Source organism: Hirundo rustica, chromosome 4 (genome assembly GCF_015227805.2).
Source record: "Hirundo rustica isolate bHirRus1 chromosome 4, bHirRus1.pri.v3, whole genome shotgun sequence".
NCBI classification, from domain to species: domain Eukaryota; kingdom Metazoa; phylum Chordata; class Aves; order Passeriformes; family Hirundinidae; genus Hirundo; species Hirundo rustica.
In genome coordinates, this window is record NC_053453.1 from 46,602,754 (window position 1) to 46,625,904 (window position 23,151).

Sequence of the window (23,151 nt, forward strand, 5' to 3'; positions counted from 1 at the left end):
CCCCAGTCCCTTTCCACAGTGCTGCCTCTCATTTCCCATTCTATACACACAACCAGGATTGCTCAGGTGCACAATCTGGCACTTTCCCTTGTTAAGCTTCAGTTGGTTGGTGATTGCCCATCTTAATTTGTTGTGATCTCTCTGCAGGGCCTCTCTACCCTCAAAGGAGTTGACAGCTGCTCCTCCCAATTTAGTGTCATTGGCCAACTTATTTAGTATTTCTTTGAGTCCTGCATTCAAGTTGTTAATTAGGTGGAAGAGAACGGGGCAGGGGATGGAGTCCTGCAGAACCCCCGAAGTGACTAGCACCAGCCTGTCCCGCAGTTCAGCCCCTCCACTTTATGTCTGAATCTGGTAGCTACACATAAAAGGTGAAATAGCATTGATCCACTAGGCAACTTCACAAAACTAATGAGTCCAAACAGGAATTGAGGATACAGTGTGGAAATTTCTCCTTTCAATTACATCAATGCAGTGCCAGTTGCCAGGGGAGGCAGAACCTACTGTTTGCTGCACCATCTGCAGCAGCACAATCAGAAAAATAAGTACACATATTCATGAAGAATTCATCACTAAGTTTATAAAGTGCTCTGCTAGTACTTCCTCAACCAGCTAGTTCAGAGCAGTTCTGGATGTTAGAAAATGAGTTGCTGCATAACAACAGATGAAGTCTTGGGTGCCTTCAGCTGGTTTCTGGCACAGTCATACAACTTTGGTTCTTGGAGTTATTTGCGGCACCAACATGAAGTATTTTCAGAGTACGCTGCTGGTAAGGGTTCTTTGTTTCATCCAGTGATCACTAACACTGCACAGTGGCCACTTCTTGGCAACAAGTGACACTTCTCTTTCTGTGTTGTTAAATAGAACTGTTGTATTTTACTCTCTGCCTTTCTCATTTGGGGTGTTAAAGCAGTTACCAGGGTGTGCTATGCACTCTCCAAAAGCCAGAGTTTTGAGCAACTGGGAGAACTGATGATGAGTGAGGTGCATTTGTTTTTTTATGTCTGGTTTGTCTGGTTAATAGGGGTCATTCAGCCCATGCCAGAAATGGGCAAAATCATTAGTGGTTGTGAAAGAAGCTGCTGTTTGTGAATGGAATTAGCCTTAATAGAGAAAAAGTTCCAGGAACCCATGTGAAACTCAGCATGATCAGACTTTGGAAAATCTGCAGGTGACACAGCAGCTACTGTTCCATTTCATCAAATAGGAGAAAATATGAAATACTGTGTGATTGTAAAGCAATTTGTTATGTCACTGTTTCTGCTTTGTTCTTGGAATAAAAATAACATAATTCCCAATGACTGCCAGCGCCAGCTGACAAAACCTTTGCTTTATGAATAATAAAAGCAAATGTTGTGCTTTATGTCTTCTACATTATTTTTTGGCACATGTGACCAAGGTTTCTAACAATAACACAAAAATACTTCTTAAGTTTCTAATTCTAAGTTTTAAAAAAAAAAAAATCCAAAGTGCGTCCAGCTGTTTGCCACAATAGTACAACATTTGCATAGCAAATTTCACACCAGCTTTGGACAAAAGCAATGATGAACAGACCTACTCTGATGTTTGCAGTTTTGCCATGTCACAACTGTAAGTGAAACTGAACAGGTTTTGGTCAAAATTGCAGCAGAGCAGAATGCTCAGATTTGTCAGTATATTAAAACTGGGCCTTGTGCTCAATGGGTTAACTTTGTCACTGTCAATTGAATAATTTGTTATTGAGAAAGGAAAGCTGATAGGGGAGATCAGACAAAGTTTAAGAGACAATATTAATCATCAAATAAATGTAAATATTTTTATTTTTAAAAAATGTTAATGGCACCTTAGAGGCAGTCATGACTACACAACCAAATATACAAAAATTACATTTTCATAGTTGAATCTTTCCACAGTGCTGCACAAAATAGGAATAGTATGAGAAACATTGCAGGTCACACACCAAGACAATTAACTTTAGTCAATAAAAGCAGACAATTTTTGGTACACCTTGATACTACCAGACCCAGGTTCCCTGGGTTAAAAGGAAAGGTGGCTTTGTGCAAAACTTTCCAACAACAGTAAAACTTAATGTGCTAAACCTACAGCAAATCAACTGTACAATACAGTTTGACTTGGCCTCATGCAGTCCTTATAATACACCATCATCTCAGTTGGCTTTTTCAGGGAAAATAAGCAATTTCATTGACTAAAATAGAACTTTTCTTAGTCTTTCACTGTTGCAATGTAAAATTGTCTGATACTTTGTGCAGGATTAGCATCAGAGAGATAACTCCAACTTAATCTGAAAACAAGCCCTTTACAATCTCCTGTATTTAAAGGCCATGTTCTGGCATGATGGTGAATGAAGAAAGCAAATATATATTTGGTTGATTAAAAATAGCGGAGAATAAATTTGCCGTATTGCTAGTCCTAGATGGACTTTCAGAAGGGATTAAATTCTGCTATTGAAATGGAAGTGTTTAGTTACATTAATCTCTGTTTATCTTCTGTTGTATCATTGAATCCAGCAGTAAAATGTCTCTATCACAGTGGAAAGGGACGTGGTTTCCCAAAACAAAAACAAACAAACAAGAAAATTTGCTCTCGTACCTTCTAAATGAACTACAAGCTCCTGTGTTTTCTTGTTTATTTCCTGAATTTCTTGTTCAATGATTTTGATTTGATAAAGCACTAGTTGTTATTATGCCATTAATTTTGTATCAAACATAAGCCTGAACTAATTCAAATTCAAATGTTAGAGTCCTTGTTTAATATGTCATTCAGTAGCTAATAATTAGCTGGCAACCCTTATGATTGCGAAACTGAACCTTATGCTTACAGTGGATTTGTCTAGCTTCAGCTTCTGGTGAGTGGATCATGTATCTTTTCTACAGCAAATTGTCTTCACCTTTTGCACTGCTATTCCCACGTTAAGCAGTCATGATTTGTTCAAAGAAAACCACTGGCTTTTAAATATCCTTCCTGGAGTGCAGACATCAGATCTATACTGATAGATGCCCTGCAGTAGAGGCACTGCATAACACAAACATTTTGATATTGAATTAAAATGCAGTGTAATTTTTTAGTGCCTCTCTAAGAATTCAAAGCAAATGGACATCACAGGAGTGCAATAAAATGAGAAGTTGCATGAACATATCATGAAAAGCATAAAGAAGAAGGAATTTAAACTAGATCTCGATCAGTCCTGCCAATCACGAATTGGACTTTCAACAATAATGGAGTTATAGTTGAAGCTAGCAGAGGGATCCATTAGATGATTTTTAGAGGAAACCTCATTTAGTCCTGAATGCTGAAATAGGAGAAATCAGGAAAATTGTGCTAACTTTCATAAGAAACTAAGTCTCCAGAAACCTCCAAACAAAAAGCTGCCAAAAGCCTATAGAACAGGTACTAACAACTTATTGAAGGACTTTTCCATCAGAGAACCACTATCAGAGTGAAATGAATTATTACCCTACTACCCTACCAGGCAGCACCAAGCAGAAAAGACACTGTCTGGCAACTTTTTGTTGAGTGGGAGTGTTTTAGATGCTCATGATGAGTAGGTGTAAGGAGTATCCTAAGAATGTTTGATGTGTTGTATGAGAATATAAAAGCAAATGGTATCCTGACAGAACACGGTTAATTGACTGAGAAGCTGAACACAGTTCAGCTCATTAAGAGAACTGCAATTCTTTGGGTTGGCCTAGGCATACTTTTACAGGAAGCAGAGCTCAGATTGCGGGCCAGATACAGATACACTAATATGTAAAAGGCATAAACCCAGCCTAAAAGGGGGAAGTGATGCCCATGGTGAAACTAATGGCAGAGGCACCAGCCTACCCTGATCCCAAGTATAGACACAGCCAGTTAGCCTGTCCCACCACATGCTGGGGCTCTTTGTATCTGTTCCCTGTAGGGAAAAGCTAGGAAGAACTTTTCTGCACTGAAGCTGCCCCAACAATCTGCAGTCTGCCTGGAGCCCAGGCAGCTAATGATTCACTGCAATGAGAAGAAAAAGGCTCATCTCCCTTAAAATCCCAGCTGCATACTCATGACACTTTTTTACCAGCCCTTTAAGTCTCTAGATGTGGAGAACCATCTGCCTCTTTCACCACATTTTTCTTCCAGTCTAGTGAGCCAACATGGCATATGGAAAACTTCACCACATACCAGCGTTAGTACAAGGCAGGAAATGGGAGGGTGAAGGCAAGATGGGAGACCTCTCTTCCTTGGGTGGCCTTCCACTTTGCAGAGCTCCTAGCACTGGAGTCTCACTCTGTGCAAAAATACAACAGTTTCACTCAAAAGCAGGCTTTTGCCCTTCACTTTACATTTTTTAAATTATTTTCTTGATGTGTGTCACATCCTCCAGTGATTTAAACCCAGCAGAAAAAATAACCTAGTGAAGCAATGTGCCGATTCACCAATTAGGTTAATTTACATAACTAATATTATGCAGCCTTTATAGCTTTTTCTATATCCTCTGCCAGATGTACAGCCAATGCAAGACCTTCTTGTTTCCAATTTAGAATTTAGGCCCAGTGAGAGTCTATCAAGACAGTGAGCAATCTTTTGTAGAGGCATAGATTTTAGATTCTACCCTCATTTTGCACTGAGGTCATCTTCCAGAATGGTAAGAGGATGCCCTTGGAGCAGAAGTCTTCACATTCCCAGGTTATACCACACCAACATCCTTTGTTATAATAAAAATACTAAGCTTTTTCCTGCCTGTCCTTGAGGCTACTTGATGTAACATTTCAACCACATAAAGTAGCATGGGGAGGATTATATTTATATAATCCTTTATATTATACATTTATGTATAATCATGCAATAGGTAAAGGAGGTTTTTTAATGTAAACATTATTCACACATGGTATTCCTTTCCTGCACATCTACCTTTCTGAACCCATTTAACAAAATGCTAAACTAACTACTCTCTCATGAGGCCAATGCAGAAGCTGGCTGTGCAAGCTGAAGAGAAGAATGGAGATTATAATATAGATGGCAAGAAAATACCAGGAAGAGTCACAGCATTCTTAGGATCAGAACCAGTTGTTGGTCTTGGTTGGGCTCTTCTTTGTTTGGTTTTGGTTTCCACTCCACTTCCCTCTTGAGATGAGGTAGGGCTGGGTTAGGATAACATGGGTGTGTCTGATCTGATCCATTTCCAGTGACTGCAAACCAGCACAGTCATTCCTGATTCTAGTAAAAGACTTACCATATATAAAGAATTCTTTAAATATTTTTAAGTATTTTAATTGAATTTTCTAAATGCTGAGTTATATCATTATTTATTAAGTTAATTCTGTCCTTTCTTCAGTTCCTGAAGCCACAAATAATAACTATTCATGGTTTATCTGACTGCAGTAAAATGCCAGAGTTCTTCCCGGCCTTCCCCTCACCCACTCCCTTTCCTCAGAATAAGGTCTTCACAACTTCTATACCAGCTATTGCACTTGATTAAAAAGAAATATACACATCAAACTATGCCATTCCTCCCATAATACCAGCATAAAAAATACTGCAACTGAAAAGAAAATATGTCATGACAATTATTTTCACAGTTACTAACACTGAACATCAAATAATTGGAGACACTGTTTTTTCACTTAATGGAGAGTGGAGAAGAATTCTGGTTGTGGTGGTTTGTTTTGTGGTGTTTTTTGTTTGTTTGTTTTTAACAAAGATGTTGTTTTACATCATGGCTGAAAGCCAGTATGATTTCAGGGAAATTTTTTTGCAGTTCTTAAATCAAGCAAAATAAATTCCAGTGGGAAAACAAACCCAACCCTGTCTCCTAGTAGTGGTACTGCATGTTAATACATTATTTTCAGGAATGTTTGTTGAGAGTGTCTACAGTTCCTATATTTACAGAAGTTTAACTCCATGCTCCCCCTAAGAAGGTGTTCCCTCATGTCTCTGCCACATTCTTTAATCTGACAGAAGAAAGAAATCCACTGTACCCAGGGTCTCACCGCCTGTATGCTTTGCATTCGGTTAGAACAGCCCAACAATTCAGTGCTAGCAAAAGGCTAACCTCAATGCTGCCTTTCCATGTACTTCTTTCCCCTTGCAGGTTGCAGGGCTTGAACAAGTAAGTGCTTTGGTGTGGATGACAACTTACCTACCAGTTACTTGCTTCTTAACTCCTTTACAAAGTTGCCCGGGGATCTTATAATTCAATTCAGTCCACCTTTGGAAGTCTGATGCCAATGTATATTTTCCCAAATGTGATAAGGAACAGTGCCAGGACAGAACAATTCCTAAATGTGTTCAATAGTCATCACTGGTCTCATTTACAAACAATAAACTCTGTGCAAAAAGTTACTACCAGAAGCATCAAGTTTTGTTAGTCTTGAAAACTCAAAATCCCATGTAATGATACTCATTAATTTAGAATCTAGAACTATCAATACACATGACTCCATAATTTGGCTTATCACTCTAGCTGGATTCAGAGAGAAAATTAACTATCTGAGCTGATACACATTATGGCACTCCATCCTGGTCGCACTTCTTTGCACTCCGGCTTAGTAAAAAGCTCATCTGGCACCTGCAGTTGCTGGGATTCCCCCCAGACCACCATACCATCTTTTGTAGGTATGGGTTTGGAAAGTGGAAAACCTTTTGGATTAAGGCAGAATACTGACTTAAATGAGCAGCTGATGACAGATACAGCCAGTTAGACAAAATCAGATTGAACAGGCAACTGACTGCCAACAAGTATATGTTTATATATTTACACCAGAATTTGTATACACACAGTGCTTAAAAAACAGGGAGGGGAAGAAGAGAGAGAGGGAAAAAAAAAAAACCAAAAAACCCCAACCAACCAACCAACCAAAAACCCCAGCCAGTCCAATAGCTTCATCTTGGTATAATCATCCTTTCTATAGCACAAATGATATGATCCCAGTTTTTACAAAATATTGCCAGCAGCGTCACTGCAAAAAAAGTGCAGATGATATGAAAACGGCTCTTCATCATAGGAGCAATGAACTTTGCAATAGTAGAAACGCACACTAAGATGACAGTCATGAAGGCCAGGATAACATTTATACACTTCCCCAGGAGCACTTTGGCATTAACTGTTTCAGACTGCTGTGCTTGCTGTTCTTGCTGATGGAGCTCCAGTTTGGAAACCCGGGTCTGGCATGATTCCAAGGCTTCCTGGAGATAGAAAACAAGAATTAGGGCAGCCATATTTCCATTCAACATTTCTTCACATTTTAGCTGCAGAGCCATCCATCAGCTAGATGAGAAATGTAATTTATCATAGACTGCTAAAATCTCAATGAACCACCAACTTTTAAAATAATAAATGCACATATATGTCTGAATGAGTGTGTCACTGTTTGCTCAGGCATAATCAAGTCTAACAACACTGTCCAAAATGTAGGTTTGTTCTTTTTCCATGCTCAAGAAAAATTATCATAACTTTAATGTCCATGACAATTGTTTCCTATATAAACTGCTGATATAACGTACTAGTAAAGCTGTTGCCATAGCAACCATCACTGTATCAAAACAGCAAAAAAATTAGTTTCTTTGTATATCTTATAGAAAACATTAGGGTGGACTAGCTGTGATACTAATCAAATCTACTTTGCTACATGTAGCACTTGGGTTACACTGCCTCTGTGGTTCACATTAATTTTGCTCTCAAAGCTACCCATCCTACTACACTGGGCTTGAGACCTCTGTGAGATCTGGCCTTCTCCCTTTGTCAGTGCAAAGACAGTGGAACAACCTGTAGAGATGTTTTTATGGGATTCTCTCTCACGTGATCTGTTCTGCTTCACAATTTGTTCTAAAGAAAGCAGACCTTTCTCTTCTGCTTGAGAATGGACTAAAAGTGGTCTTTGAGTAAAAGTGGTCTTTGAGTAAAATGCTTTCTAAAGACACTACCCCCATGCTTAAGCCCTCCCAAAGCAAAACACTGAAAAACTTCCAAGTGCTTCACTTACTTGCCAAAATAGCAACTTTTTGTTGGAGTTGGGATTTTGGGCACCACTGCATAACATGAGGCAAAGTTATAATTTAATGAGATCGATCAACTTGACATAATCTTTTACTGCTGTGTGACAAAGAAAACCAATGCTCCAGCATCGCTGCTTTCTTCCCCACTCTCAAACTCCAGATATTTTCCTTGCACTTAACAAGGTTGTTCATCTGATCACACAGTAAGCTATTTCAAACCAAACCTCTGTGTATAAACACCCAGAGAGTTATCAGCTTTCCCTTGCTGGATCAATCCTGCATTGTTTCAGAAGATGAACTGGCTTATTAAGGGACTGGCCAGGCACAGGACTGCTTCCTTTCACTGCTCTAGGAATTAGTAACAAAATAGAAGACAGTTCTTAATGGGTGGCACAAAGACTGTAAGTTATCTTCAAATTATCTTGTGCTGCTTTAGAGAAAGTCCATCTGCTACCTGCAGCTCTACATTGAGAGGTTGAACACACCTTTAAAACTATCTGCACATCCTTAGTGACAGAGTTTGGCTTTTACTCAAAATATCCAGAGCTTAAATCCTTTTACTCTATTTTAGCTGATTTCCCAAAGCCCCAGAGATAGGTTTAAATGGGCCCAACTATACAGAGATAAAAGAAACAAGGTTCTATCAACATAGCACTTCAATTAAGAGTCTCTGACATCCCTCCAGGAGTCTTTTAAAAGTCTCTCCAGGATTCTGCTAATGAGTTAGGAAATATTTCACAGCCCTTCTGTTGGACAACTCAGGTTTCATTACATTTTTACATCCTCAAGATGCCTTCACAGAAAGGAGTTCTCTTTTGCTTAAATCTGTGAGAGACCTCTCTTGCTTAAACTTACAACAAATCTATGAATATGCTTAGATTCAGTACCATCCCTTTCCCACTCTATTCCCAGAAGTTTTCTAACTCATATTTAGGAAACTGTGATCATCCTTCTGCCTGCACTCTCTGTGTTTAGAACTGTGAGCATAGATGTATACAGGTCAGGTTTAAGGTTCTTTTACCATCTGAGCCAATATGAAGACAGTCTTTGAGCATTCTTCAGGTGTTCATGAATAGGTAAGACATAATGTGTCTTCACCATTTTTCACCACTTCCTTGGACTTGGAGTGGAAATATTATGCATAATGTAAGTGCTTGTATTGTATATAAATACTCAAGTACAGATGTACTCAAGTACATATGTAACTACATGCCATCAGGATATACTTGTAGGCACTATTACTGTCTTTTGATTGAAGATTGATTGTCTAAGGTGAACATACCCCACAGCTTTGATTCTAGAGGTTGTTGTGACCATGGCTTGAAACTAATTATAACTGGCTAATCTACAAGTCTATAAATCAGCTCTCTTACTTTTTACCCTAGGCTCAATTTATAATAAACCTTGCCAGTGATGAAACTACATATTGGAGAAAGTCTGAGCAAGAGGTTTGTGTCAGGACATTGTCAGAAGTGTTATGTAACACAATACAAGGAGACTCAATTCCTTCCTCCTCTGTGAAAGAAATTAAGATGGGCCATTCTTCAACCATAAGTCTGCCTAGGCCGTATCATCAGTTCCAGCAGAAAAAGTCCTGAATCCAGAGAAACAAATGGAGACTGTCACTGACTCCATGTACTGGGTTTTCACCTTAAAACAGAGAAAACATGAGCTTAAGTATTTCCCCATATTCCTTATTTAAAAATATGTAGAAAAATGCAAGTTTCATGGTACAAGATCTCTACAAAACATTAGAAGATTATGATAAGGAAAATAAGTACCTGAACATCTCGTGATCGCTCATAGGCCTGATACGCCACCTTCTCCTCTATGCTGGCTAGCTCTTGTTTCAAGTTTGCTGTCTCATGTTGATGAAGGTCAGTGAGGTCATTTAACTGGTCTTCCAATCTTTCGTATCTTATTAGGAAAAGAGGTCTAAATTTAGTGCTTTCTATTAAAGTAATGCCAAATCATTAAAACAATTGCATATTTTAAAAGGCAATTTCTCAGCATATGATGAATTCATCTGACTGGCATGACAAAGTGCACACAGAAATGAGTAAAAAATTTGCAAACTTTCCATAAGCATTTATTCAGCAATCTGAAAGCCTTTTTTGAGTGTTTCTTGCTGGCAGTAGGTACTAAAAAGCAAATATTTGTACATCATTGGTAAATTATATCAAATATAAACAGGGCCTAAGGATATCCAACTCACATTTTTCACTCTTCATTTAGCCAAGAAGATACGGTTTCATAAGTAACTTTGAGCCAGTTAATACCTCGCCAGGAAAAATATGTTCTCTCTCATACACAACCTCAGGGTTCTGCCATTTATGTACAGTCTGTTCTGCATGCTTCTACATGGTAAAGCAGATCAAGTAAATCACCAGCAAACTAGAAATTTTTTTTTGTGAGTTTGTCACTTGATTTAACACACGAAGAGGTAAACGCTGCAGTCAGCGCAAAAATGATGGAGGTAAAATTATCTAGAAATGGGTAGCAGGAGGCTTGAGATTTTTTTGGCAGAGAGCTGTCAGAAAAGGCCACTCTGCCTTCTCCTGAAACCAACTCATGAGTTCAGTAGGCCACTTTCATTGTTCTTTCCTTCCTATATTACCACATGCTATCAAGCCTTTCATTGTATTTCAAGAACTATAAGCAAGGGAAACATGAAATATTGCTCTTCATACCAAGACTTTGCCCACTGGTGTAGTAAAGACTTCAAGAATCAACTGTCATTTCAACAAGCCATTGGAAAAATGGGATATAGGTACAGCAGGTGAAAGCTCTCTGTAGAACATGTCACCCACTTCTTACAGAGAATGAAAAAGGAATTAATTGTCAAGTAACAAATGCAAGATGAAATTGTGCTGCAGCACTTAAAACTGCATCTCCTAGCTGTGTGTTACACCAGGGTATAAGGTGACATTGCATCCACAAGATAGCAATGTGTGTGAGAAGTATTTGGAAAAGGTACTCAGGAGTCAAGGGTATACTTATTAGCTGTCAGTCAGTCTGCTACACCACAGACTGGTTAGCTTTTTTGAGTCACATCAGATGAGAATTCTTCCACCAGCTACAAAACCATTGGCATCTCCTAAAGGCAGTACTCACATTATTCACATAAAAACTATGACAGAGGAGAGAGTTTTCTGATCAGCCTTTGACAAAAGGCAAAGAGTACACCATTTGATAGGAATATAAATATTCTATGTGTATTTTCAATTGTTGGAAGGAATGAGACATGTTGGTACCAGATATTGATTGAAATTATTTTTTCCTCTTGCTTTTGAAATCTCTCTCTCACACACACACTGTCACAAATAGTTTCTATACCCATTCAAAAGTAATTTCAAGAGAACAGTTAAAAAAAAAATACCTATATCTTTCCTCTTGTAACATCTGAGAAATAAAGCCATAGTCTCTTTTAAATTGGGTTTTCAAATTTTCAATATCATCTGCTAATTGAGACTGTGTCTCCTTGATTTCCCTTAGTTCCTCCAAAATCATGGAAAGCTTTCCTTGGCTGTCCAGGGTACTTGCCACAGCAGGACTAAAGGAAGTATTCCCATTGCTGTCTGCTGATCCGGAGGTCCCACTTGAGCATTCATCATCACTAACATATTTTGGTTTGGCAACAATGGTGGCACTGCCCCCATAGGTTCTAGAACTCGTTTCTGGCCGAAATTCATCCAGGGTATTTTTGAGATGAGCAATGTTGTCTGCACTACCAAATTTGTTTCGGATCAGGTTGGCAAACTCTCTAGACTTGCTGAAAACAAAGACAGGTGGTGTCAAAGATACACCTGGCACACCCGACTTGCTGCTCTCTGTCCCATGCCCAGTGCCACGAGACTTTCCATGTTGAATATCTTTCAAGTTATCTTTGGAAGTATCCTTGGTAGCTTTGGAAGATCCATTTTGTTCAATATCCTTGAGCTTTTTGTGATACTGTTCCAATTTCTTCTGCAGCTGGGCAATGGAGTGGGCAGATTTTTGGTTCTTTTTCTCAAAGACTTGCTTAATGCGCCCAGCCTGTTGCTTGTCTGCACTGTTTACCAGTTTCAAATACTCAGCCACGTTTCCATCTCGAGCTGTTTGTTCAACCTTGATTTGCTCTGTAACCTTGAGGATTTTCTGTTTCAAGCTATCGGCATTGAGTTTGACTTTATGAAATTCTAGGACCCCATCTGGTACATCAAAGTTCAGATTGGTATCAGAACCTCCACGGCGGATGTTAAGTGGTAAACTCAGGGTATTCATGTCATGTCTTTCCACCTGAGAGAAAAGAAAAAGAGGTAAATGGAATTTGATTTTTTTTAATCAAACATCCAGTTTATTTTTCCACATACAATTGTATCAAGTACACAGTATAAAGTAGCTTATATTAGCAAAGCATAATAAACTTTTCTTTGAAATTAAGCAGGTTTTTTTTTTTTTTTACTTCTACAGGTTAATAAACAATCCAAGGAACTGCCTGTCTCTCTTAAAATAAAGAGGAATTAGAAGAAAATTATTCAGAATAGCTTACAGAATCACTGTAAGAATTTCAGAACCATTTATAGTTTTACACAAAATGAGAATAACACCTAGTCAGAAAAAGTTCCTTAATATATTGTTTATTATTAAGAGTTTCAAAGAGACCATGGCTGATAATCACTCCATTTTTCCTCTATGAAGTGGTCAAACATCAGTGAGATGTAACTAGATTTTTCCCTCTACAGCAGTGCTATGCTGTTCAGTATATTTTCCCAGATTTAAGGCCTTCTTTGATACATTCCATTCAAGTTCCTCCCACAATTCAAAGTTTTTGCAAAACTAGCTGAAAGGAAGCTCTTGAAAATTTAGCATTTGCTGCAAGCTGGAAGCAACTCCTGTTTTTTAAAGCACAGGGCATAGAGAGAGAATTGGCTTTTTTGACTTTCCAGCTTGATGAAAGTGCTCAACAACTTGATCTGCTGTACTAATTCTGTTTTTTAATAGGAGATTTACTGATTTACAGAAAGAAACTCAGGAAAGAAAACGGCATTCAGTCAAGTATAGGATGTGTACACTTTAAATGCTCTCTGGAAGCACAACAAAAAAAAGCAGACAACTCAGGCACAACACTGACCACAGTAGATAATTTTATCTTTCTCAACAGAAAAGCAAAGATAGTCTGAAACAAAACATTAAAAGTGTTTCCTTATATAAAGTAATAGTTATGGGGGAGGCATGAGAAGAATGATCTAAACAAAATACCTTCATCCCTATTATAAGCTTGGTTCTACCTGTGTGACAAAGTGTATTTCATTGCAGCTGCCACAGTGTCATGTCTGTAGAGACTGCTTAACAAATGCTCTTGCCATTATGGGTTTTCAGAGCTTTAATACCAGAGGGAACCAATATAATTCCTCAGGCAAGACCACTGCAGAGACAAGGCAGAAGCTATATTAAGGTATCTCTTAAAGATGCATTTGTGAAATGCTTTAACTACTCTTTGCTTCAAAATGTCTAAGATGCCATGTTAAAAGTTTGATTTCCAAATACAGTGTTGATTATTATGTATAATACTGAAGATCATTCAGCCAGACCTACATGTACATGTCCAGCGATTGCCATTCAATCTTTTTTTTTTTTTGAGTAAAATAACATAAAGCTTTCATTAAGTATTGTTGTAAGGTTTGTTTTCCCATCCTTGTACAATTTTAGCAGATTTCCTGGAAATTTACCCAAGGATTCCTGTATTGTCCTTAAAACACAATCTCCATAACCAGATAAATTATCCTACTGTTAATACCATGCATCTTGCACAGCTTGATCAGGTGAACCACTCTGTCCCTACTGCACTGGGGTACAAATATAGAGGTGGTGATGCAGCTATAAATCTGGATCTGACCAAGATCAGAGACAAGATTGTCTCTACTACTTTATATGATTTTCCTTATAGATTACCAAGGATTACAGGGGAGATTTTTCTTGATTTTTCTTTTGCTACTGCGCCACTCAGGACACAAACCAAGTAATATAAAAATTCACATTCACCAATACCTAGAAAAAAGGCACTTGAAAAACGCATACTGAAAGTGTTCTGGAATTGACAATTTATTTTGGAAAATATTGGTTAATGATGCCCTTTAAGACTCAGGCTCTATCCCAGGGATTAAACCAGTGTTGTGGCCCAATAGATCTATACTTTACCAGTTTGTTAAAAACAATTGGTATTGATCCAAATGCTCAGTATAAAACAAGAATTTCTTGAAACTACCTAAGACCTTTTTTAATAAGCTTTGACACAAAATGATACTGTAATTAGTCCCAGAATTGTATACACACACAAAACAGATCCATCACTGATGTCACTCAGGACAAGCTGTACATAACTTCCAGGAATGGGTGGGTCTCTATCTAACCTTTACACAGCAGTAAGTGTTTACTTCCTCAGTAAAAAATAGTCTGGAAATGTATTGTAATAATTGGATACAAGCCCAAACCAGATCCCTTCTCCCTTATGTCCTCCTCCCTCACTGGGCTCTCTATTGGTCAGCCTTCTCTGCCTTCCTGGAACTTCAAGGCCACTAAAGCAATACAGATAAAAAAAACAATAGCATTGAAGGAATATATCAGCACGGAATGCTGCTGTGCTTTTGGACATGAAAAAATCTGTTAGTGTGGGGCAAATCAGCTCCTTAATAAAACCAATCATAGGATCAGTTCAAATTCAGTAAAGTTTATAAAAGAATTGTGTTTAAATTCCCAAAACACTGCTAGCAGTAGGGTTTTTTACTTACTGGACTGAGAGCTCACTATGGGTACAAAAAAGTCATATCCAACATATTCTTCTGTCTGATTGTATTTGGACAAAACGGCAGGTGCCCTCTGCCATCACGTTGCAAGGCCGGGTCAAGCAACAGAAGCTCTTGAAATCCTCTGCAGATGTAATACACCTTTTTGTTGGGAGAGGACTTGTAGCGTGGGGTGGAATTATTCCTTTTTTAGGTAGGGGGCTGGTTGGTTGGGTTTTGTGGGGTTTAGGGGTTTTGTGGGGTTTTGGTTTGCTTATTTTAAATCAGAAGCAAGCAGACAGTGGGGGAGTCAGGCATGTCTAGACAAGTGGCCTGTCACCTTTCTTCTACCTTGATGATCTATTTGTGATTGTTTTATAGCTCAGCACTAATGCTACCCCAAGACATCAGATTTCCATCTTCAAATCCTACCCCAAATCCTTGCTGCAAGTCTCATCCTGTGATGAGAAGAATCAGCTTCACTTCCTGCTGTATCGAATGCCTCATTCTTTATACTGAGCACATGACTGCAAGTAGGAGTCTGAGATGCTTCCTCATCCCAGCAGGGACTAGTGCCCTCTCCTGGGAGGCAGGCTGAAATCCTCCCAGCGCAGGAGACTGAATGTACACCTCCTTCAAGCTGTGTGAGTGCTCCTCCAGCTACGCCACAAGAAATGAGGAATGCCATCCATGCCCTTGTTCTGTCTGTGCCTCCCGGGTCCCCAGCATCTCGTAGGGCCACCAAGCTATTAATAATGAAGAAGTCGTTGAGAGATTTTTTTTTTAAATTGTGGTTGCCAAGAGAAAAATATGTTTACATACAGTAGCAGCCCCAACTGTTAAAATGGATGAGCCATCCTTACAGAAGTGAGAAGCACTTTAAGAAGAAAGAATCATTGTTCATATTTCATATTATGGTAATTAATAGGGAGCTGGGCATTAGGAGTAGATAAGAAGCAGCAGTCCTGAGACATATGGTAGCACCAGGTAGACAGGAAGTCAAAGCACTAATCCATAGTTTGAGGAAATACCAGAGACATGCCCTCAATCTGTTTTCTAGGAGAAAACAGGGAAAAAAGCCAATTTGCATATGGTCGTGGGTTAGCCACGGCTGATGTTAGCCTGTAAAAAGAAACCTGGGCCTTGGAGAGAGACCACTGCACTTTATAGAGCAGTTCACAGACACACTTTGCAACAACCCAGTTGAGAACTAATAGTAATGTTTGTGCTGCTGAAATACAAGCTTTTACAAACAGTGATTTAGGCAAGTAAAGCAATTCAGGCTCCCTGCCTGCATCAGAGCCTGGTACCACATATGACTAGACAGGAAACTCTCTGAGATAAAGCCCCAGTCCCCGTCTTTCCAAGGAACCAAGCAGATCTCCAGCTGCCTGATCATGTCATCCATGCAACCCATCCCAAGCCAAAGTCCAGAGCTTCAGAAGGGACAGCAAAATTGCTACTTGGTGCAATGAGCACAGGCGCACTGCTAGGAACCCTTCACTGCACATGAATTGTCAGGATTACTTTCTGTCTTAAATGTAAAGTGGATGGCTGGGTAATAGGCAGTCTGCCATTCAAAAAGAAGCATTCAGAGCACAATAGTGATTTGAAAACCCAATCACAGAAGCAAGGATAGGGATTTCATTGCATCATAATAATGCACGTGTTTCTTCACTTACTGTCTGCAAAAGCAGCACAAAGGTCAGACTTGCAGGTCATGCTATCAATGAGCCCAGAGCACAGCAGGACCCATGTTCTCCAATGCCATGGGCAAACCTGTTGGAAAGGGATTCCACATGGACAGGATCTGCTAACAGGTGAAAATATCGTGTTTAATGGCCTATAGAGATTGGTCATTGTATCCTACTATTGGAAAATATAAATCAGACCTAGAAGACCTTATTTCTTCCCTAAAGATCCTGGGTGGGATCCATCTGGGAAAAAAAAAATCCATAGTGAACAGAGCACAAAGGGTATGCAGCCCTAGGGCAACCCACATCCCATGGCCGCTCAGATGTGTTCCACTCACTGTGCCAATGGCTCTCCACTGACAAGTGAAAGATAAGCCCCCTATGTTTAAGGTATCAAACTGAACTCTGCTCTTTAGGTTATAGGGTTTTTTTGTCTTTTAAAAAGTACCTTTAAAAAGCATTGAGGAAAAAAAAGCATTTACAAGACAGATGCATATATACATCAGGCTCCAGAAAGCCTACACCTTTGGGTTGCCTCACTAACAGAAACAAACCGTGAAGATATAAAATGATCTACTTATTTAAATAGGCTCAGTTTACAGGTGTTTCCTTCTTTTTATTTCTCTAAACAACCTTATTACCATCACCAGTCATAGCTGTGCAAGCTAAACAAAAGATTATGATGATAATTTAAGTCTATCTTGAAAGAGTTTCTGATGAGTGCTTAGAAAACAGAATCCCATAAGGAGCATACAAAATAGGATTAAGGCTGCTTTAAAGCTCTTAGAATTTGGTAAAAGCAATAAAAATCATCAGGCACAATTCTCTTTTTTCAGAAATATGCATATTTTAGAAGCACAGGTGTTCCCAATGGGTAAAATAAGACGCAGATATGGTTTTAATAAGTTTTCAGTATATTCCAAAGGAGAAATGTATTTGGGGAGAGACTTTTACCATCTCTTTCAAGTTTGCCCTTCCTTCTAAAATCCACATGAGAATCCTTCATGGAAGTCTTAACATAGAGCGAATTCATCATAAAACATTTAAAGCTATGTAAAATCAGCCCCCAACATTTTTGTACAGTATGTTACACCAAAACACCTTCTGCTATTTTTTACAGAGCTAATTAATAATAATATCTAGAAGTACCTACACTCAGAATACCATGCTCATAATCATGCAGAGGGTTGAGAGTACATGGGAATGAAGGGAGTCAGCAAAACTTGTTTCTACTTTTTACAGGGGTAATGGAAGATCCTGGGTGATTTGTCTGAGATCACCTGGCAAATGCTGATGTAGCCAAATAACTGAAGGTGTTTCTTTCATTATCAACATTTCCTCTATTACTTATTAACTCCCCACCTCCCCTCAAAAAACATTGAAGCTATAAGGCATCTCACTAAGACACATTAAGTAGGTAGGAGTTGCATTCCAGGTAGGAGTCACAGGTAATCCCAGATGCCCTTTGGCAAGTATCTGCTCTTCAATATGCAAAGGCTGGGAAACTTCAAGGCCATTCTGTGAGTAAGGCATCATACAGGGGCAGAGAAGACTCTAGAGATTTGAATCCTTTTGAAAATTTTCTGTGCTATGCCAACATGGTCTAGTTATTGTAAAAATTCAGTTCTTCTACTAGACAACTGCAGCAAGACCTCAGATACAGACTAAACTACTAAGCATACTAGGTAAGACATCAGGTGTTGAATCCAGTCCTTCTCAGGGTCAGTTTGATCACCTATCTTTCCCTCCATTTTAATTCATTAGCACCACAGAGTTGAGGCTGTAAGCACAGGCACAAGAAAGATATACATGCACTTGCAATTTTAGTTTAAGTGGAAAAAAACCCCAAAATTAAAAAAAAAAACCCCACACCAAAAAAACTGTTGTAATGCATTAATTTGGTTTATATTGTGTTTTATCAGATTTGTAATCTGTATCATGTGATTCTTCCTTACTTATCTGTAACCTGATTCTCTTCCACTGCCCCTTCTCCCTGATTGGGTGGTGTCTTGTCCCTGCCTCTGGGCCCTGCCCCCTGGGGAAAAAGCCCCCGGAACGGGGCGGGGGCGCAGCTCTCTCTGGCCCGGAAAGCAATTGGGGAAGGTCTCCAGCCAAGCAGGGCAGGACTGGAGAATAAAGCAATATTTTCCCTCCATACAAAGAGGAGGTTCTTTCTTTTGCCATCGGCGGTCGTCTATTCTAGTGGTGAGCTACCACCAAAAAACACCAAAAAAACCACCCAAAGTTGAAAATGCTATAAAAAACACTCTGTAGAAAGCAATGGCAAGAAAGCACAAGCACTGAAGTTCTGGTATGACTAGACTTTTACCATCTTGATCTAACCTGGTCAAGGCAGAATACTTGTGCATAATTTGTGACCCAGACAGTCAACTTCACACCAAAGTTGGTTTTCCTCAAACCCTACAGGCATGCTCAGTTCAAACAAGAAATACCCCAGAAAGAACCTTTTCTCTAATTTTTGTTTAAAGGACTGAACTAAAGCCAAATTTTCTAGGTCACAGCCTGTGTGTAAATAAGTATTTAGATATGGTACTATTTCAAATTAGACCAATGGGAGATGAGAAAAATGGGGAGAAGAGGGAGTTTTATCCTTCACTGGTGACACCAGCTCCTTCAGAACCCAAGAACATCCACTGAAATGTCTCCAGTGTCATAACTCACATTCAGTCCAGTTCCAAGTTTTTTGGGTGCACAAAACTGACATAAGCAAAGTGGTTCAAATACAAACTGCTGTACCTAGACACAGAAAATTGAAAACAACATGCCTCTATAAAAGTAAGCGAGTTACTTTCCATTTACTGTCCAGCAGTCACGTGAAGAAAAAAAGAATAAAAATCACTGTCCTGGCTAGAGAAAAAATACAGCGATGAGCCAATACTCGCATTCACTAAGCTTAAGTTTCTTAAGAAGGCAAAAGGTGGATTCCACAATCCTTGGTTAACTATTTTGCTTCAGTTCAGTCGTCCTCCTTAGATAAGCACCATTAATTAAAAACAAGTCAATAAAATAACTTCTCCTAACTCAGTCAAAATAAATGTTCCTTCTGTCTCAGGTTTCCACAGCAACATAAGGAATTGCTAGGGAGCTCCAGGGGCTAAATGGGTGGTTCCATCAAGCAGTGCTAATAGGAAGCCTGCACTCCTATTGCCCGTGAAGGAGAGCGCCTTTCCTGTGACACAAATCCCTCAAAGTACTACCACTATGAAACAATGTGGGGGTGACACAGTTATGAAGAGTGATGCCAGACATTTTGTACCCCTTCTAGATCAATTGTTCAACTTACTTTCAGTGTTTCTAATAAGTGCTCTCCCTTCCCCCTTCCCAGCTTTTATGAATTTTTCTTCCCCTTCCGTTCAGTAATAAGGTTTCTTTTTCTAAAGATGTCCAAATAGACGGCAGTAATGAAATTTTCCATACTGTTGTGAAACATTCTGTGAAAAGTCAGCCTGCTACCCATCTTCAATTACTAAATCCTTTTCCATGAATGAGAATTTGTTAAAAAGCCAGCTACATACCTGCTATGATTAATCGCTTCTCATAGTTACAGCATATTCTTCTCATCTCTCACCACTTGTGATTTAGAGTGTGCTTTCCTTCGTATCACTGCATTGTCTAACTTCTCATCACAGACTATTCCACACTGATAAAGTTGCAGCAGGTCACCTTCTCCCTCCACCTGGTTCTTTCTGCTTCACTGTCAACTCTTAATTTCATTGCTGTTCAGATAGTCTAAGCATTTTCTGAAATCTGAGCTCCTGGAACTGTACAATCATACAAGAGAATTCCAGGAAATACTATGAAGTTTCTTGCCTTCAGTTACAGAGAAATAACTCTCACATCTAACTTTATAGTCAACAACCAATCAAGGCCTCCATGCCCCAAAACAAAGACAACTTTAAGGAAATTTTAGATATGTAATTTACAGACTTACAAAAATCAACCCCATAACTCAATGCTGATTTTAGACTAATTCATGAGTTTTATTGCTATGACTTGGCAACATTACAGAAAACTTATTTTGTAACAGGAATATTAAGGCTTTACAGTAGCAGGGAACTTTGAAAGTACTACCACTGAGAGATAAAACACTCTAAATCCATATAGAATGGCCATCACAGGCAAAAGACTCAACACTCGGGGATTTTGTTTGTTTAAACCATTGCAAAACTTCCGCCTCTAAACAAGAGAACAATAGCTCCATCAGGCATAGGATCTTTTCATTTGCGTTAATGCTGCAGCAGCACATCCTGTGCATATAAACAATCACATCTTGTCCTGTACGTGAACTGAGTTGCTTACTTAAAAGAGCCTGCCTGCTTCTTCCTTTCCCCCCGGCCCTGCAGCTCTCCATGCTGGGCTGATAAAGTCAAATCTCAAAAATACGTATCTGTTGCACCAGAAATTATGCCTATACCCAGGAATTGTATTTCATTTTTATATGAAAGTTTTAATCAAAAGATAGGGTCTGCTTTACTACATTACATGACTAAGCAGCTTTTTTACCTTTCCACAATTAACTAGTACATCTCTTGACGAAGCAACTTTATTTTATCAAACCTTCATTACTTATATACACAAATACACTTTCACTATTTGCCACATTACACATATGAGTGCATGTTTTGGCTCCACACCTGATATCCAAGGCTTGTATTTGTATTTAAACCACAAATAACCCCAAAGGCAGAGAACTGCATGAAGACTGAGCCACCAAAAATCAAAAACTTTGGTCATAAACCATGATCTATGAAAACAGAAAAAAACAAAAACAAAACAAACAAACAAACAAAAAAAAAAAAAAAAAAAAAAAAGAGAGAGAGAGAGAGAGAGAGAGCCCAGAAAAGAAAGGAGAGTGGAAAAGTTTTATTTAAAAGTCTATAAAAAAACCCCTTATTGCATTTGCCAAAACAAAGACAATAAAATCTGAATCACAGAGATGCATATTATGCCAGTCCATTTGTTATTCAATACCACTGCTGCAATAATGGTATTTTAAGGCACTACACACAACCAATTAACACCGCTCTGACTTAACTCTGGAGAAAACATCCTAATTGCAGTGCATTAAGAAGTAAAATTCTCTGCAGAGTCAATGGATTTAACCTCCTGTGGACCACAACAACACAACTTTAAAGCATTTTGGTTTTAAATTTATTTTTAAAAGAGCAATTTTTTTTCACTGAGGGTGCAACATAAAGCATTAGGCAGTAGAACAACAGTTTCCTGCTCTTTGCATATCTTCCTCCTGAAAAAAATGTAAGTTAAAATAATATAAATAATATTGTTTTCCAAAGCAGATACTATGCTGTAATTATGCCATTAAAGTGGGTCAGAAGTGATGCTTTCCATTTATTAATAGATCTACAGTTGTCCTCAATTGTGGAGAAAGTCTTAAAATATTATTTGTATGTTTACCATCTTGTTATTTATATAAATATATAGTGTAAAGATACGCTTTTAAAAACATTTTGTAAAATATCCATAAAGTTATTGTTATTATAAGTGAGTACAAGCCCACAGAAAATCGCATATCCATGCAGTGTTTCAGCTGCTGTGCACCTTCTGGAGAACCTGCTCTTGGCATGGTATTTTAAGGTTACACCTTAACAATCAACTCAAATAGTTACAATCTAATCTGAATTCACAAAAAACAAAAACAAACCAAAACCAACCACCACCACCAACAAAATAAAAACACCACCAAAAAAACCCCAACTTTTCCAGTAAAAAGACCCAAAGAGAATACTTTGTAAAGATGAGTGTGCTTCTACAAGCAGATGTCCCTGAATCCTCTTCTTTAAAGAGGCTCCAGGTGCACATTATAACAATACACCAAAGAAGTACTTCAGCCAGTGCTTTGCGCACCTCTAGAAACATGTTCTGTTGTGCACACGATGCTGAAGTTTCTCATATAACCTTTTTAAATGTTTATGACCTGGTACTAGCATGAATCACTCCCATAAGAGGTTGGAGGTTTGTCTTTTAAAAAATATAAGAAACTTTTCTGTCAGTCTATTTTCTCTGAACACAATTCAGCTAAGACTGTTGTACCAATTTTATAGACTTAATCCACTCTTTGTATACAGTCATGAGTAATCTTTATACTCCATTTTTCCTTTCAGTTTTTTGTATATACACTGTACACTTCAAATACTAATACACATCACACAAACATCTCAACACATAAAAGAAATGCTATTGTAGAGAAGTTTTGCAAGTAACATAACATCTATTCATCAGAAACCCAAAATTCAAAGACTTGTCTAACTGAAAAGAACATCAATGATTAACCCAATTATTGAGAAATAAAGCCCTACAGTAAAATTTTTGTCTAGTCTTAAAAATATTCCTATTCTGAGAACACACTTCGCCAATTAGTGAATTTTATTAAACTGAATTACTTAGAAAAATCAGTTCAGGTGATTTTGAAAGATAAAGTATGTTAAATTATTATTCTTATGTCACCATATTACTTGTAATGAGAGTGTTAAATCACCATTTTAAAAAGTTTAATGGAGAAAGAAAAAAAAACCCTATTCTTAAACAACTGACTTTAATGAAGATTCACTAAATTTTTACTGTATAGTACAATCCTCTAATGTAATTTTGAAGATGCCTGTGTAGCAACCATTATGTTTTGCCATCGTAGTACTAGCAAGTGAAATCAGACTTTTCCCCTAAGAGATGTTTGCAAACTGAAAATACAT

At 38.4% G+C, this 23,151-nt stretch overlaps 1 protein-coding gene across 3 annotated transcripts in view; it reads right to left on the reverse strand.

Annotated features, from left to right (window-relative positions):
• Positions 1-1,781: 1,781 nt before the first annotated feature.
• Positions 1,782-23,151, reverse strand: part of TMCC3 (transmembrane and coiled-coil domain family 3) — a 63,098-nt gene continuing 41,728 nt past the window's right edge. For 2 of the 3 annotated variants that reach the window (XM_040061695.2, XM_040061694.2), the window contains exons 2-4: positions 11,345-12,243; positions 9,747-9,882; positions 1,782-7,155 (exon numbers count right to left, since the gene is read on the reverse strand). In XM_040061695.2, coding sequence (XP_039917629.1) covers positions 6,853-7,155; positions 9,747-9,882; positions 11,345-12,243 — 1,338 coding nt within the window. In that variant the 3' untranslated portion in view covers positions 1,782-6,852. Of the gene's footprint in view, positions 7,156-9,746; positions 9,883-11,344; positions 12,244-19,959; positions 19,980-23,151 lie in introns of those variants that run through there. The other variant, XM_040061696.2, reaches the window with a different exon arrangement.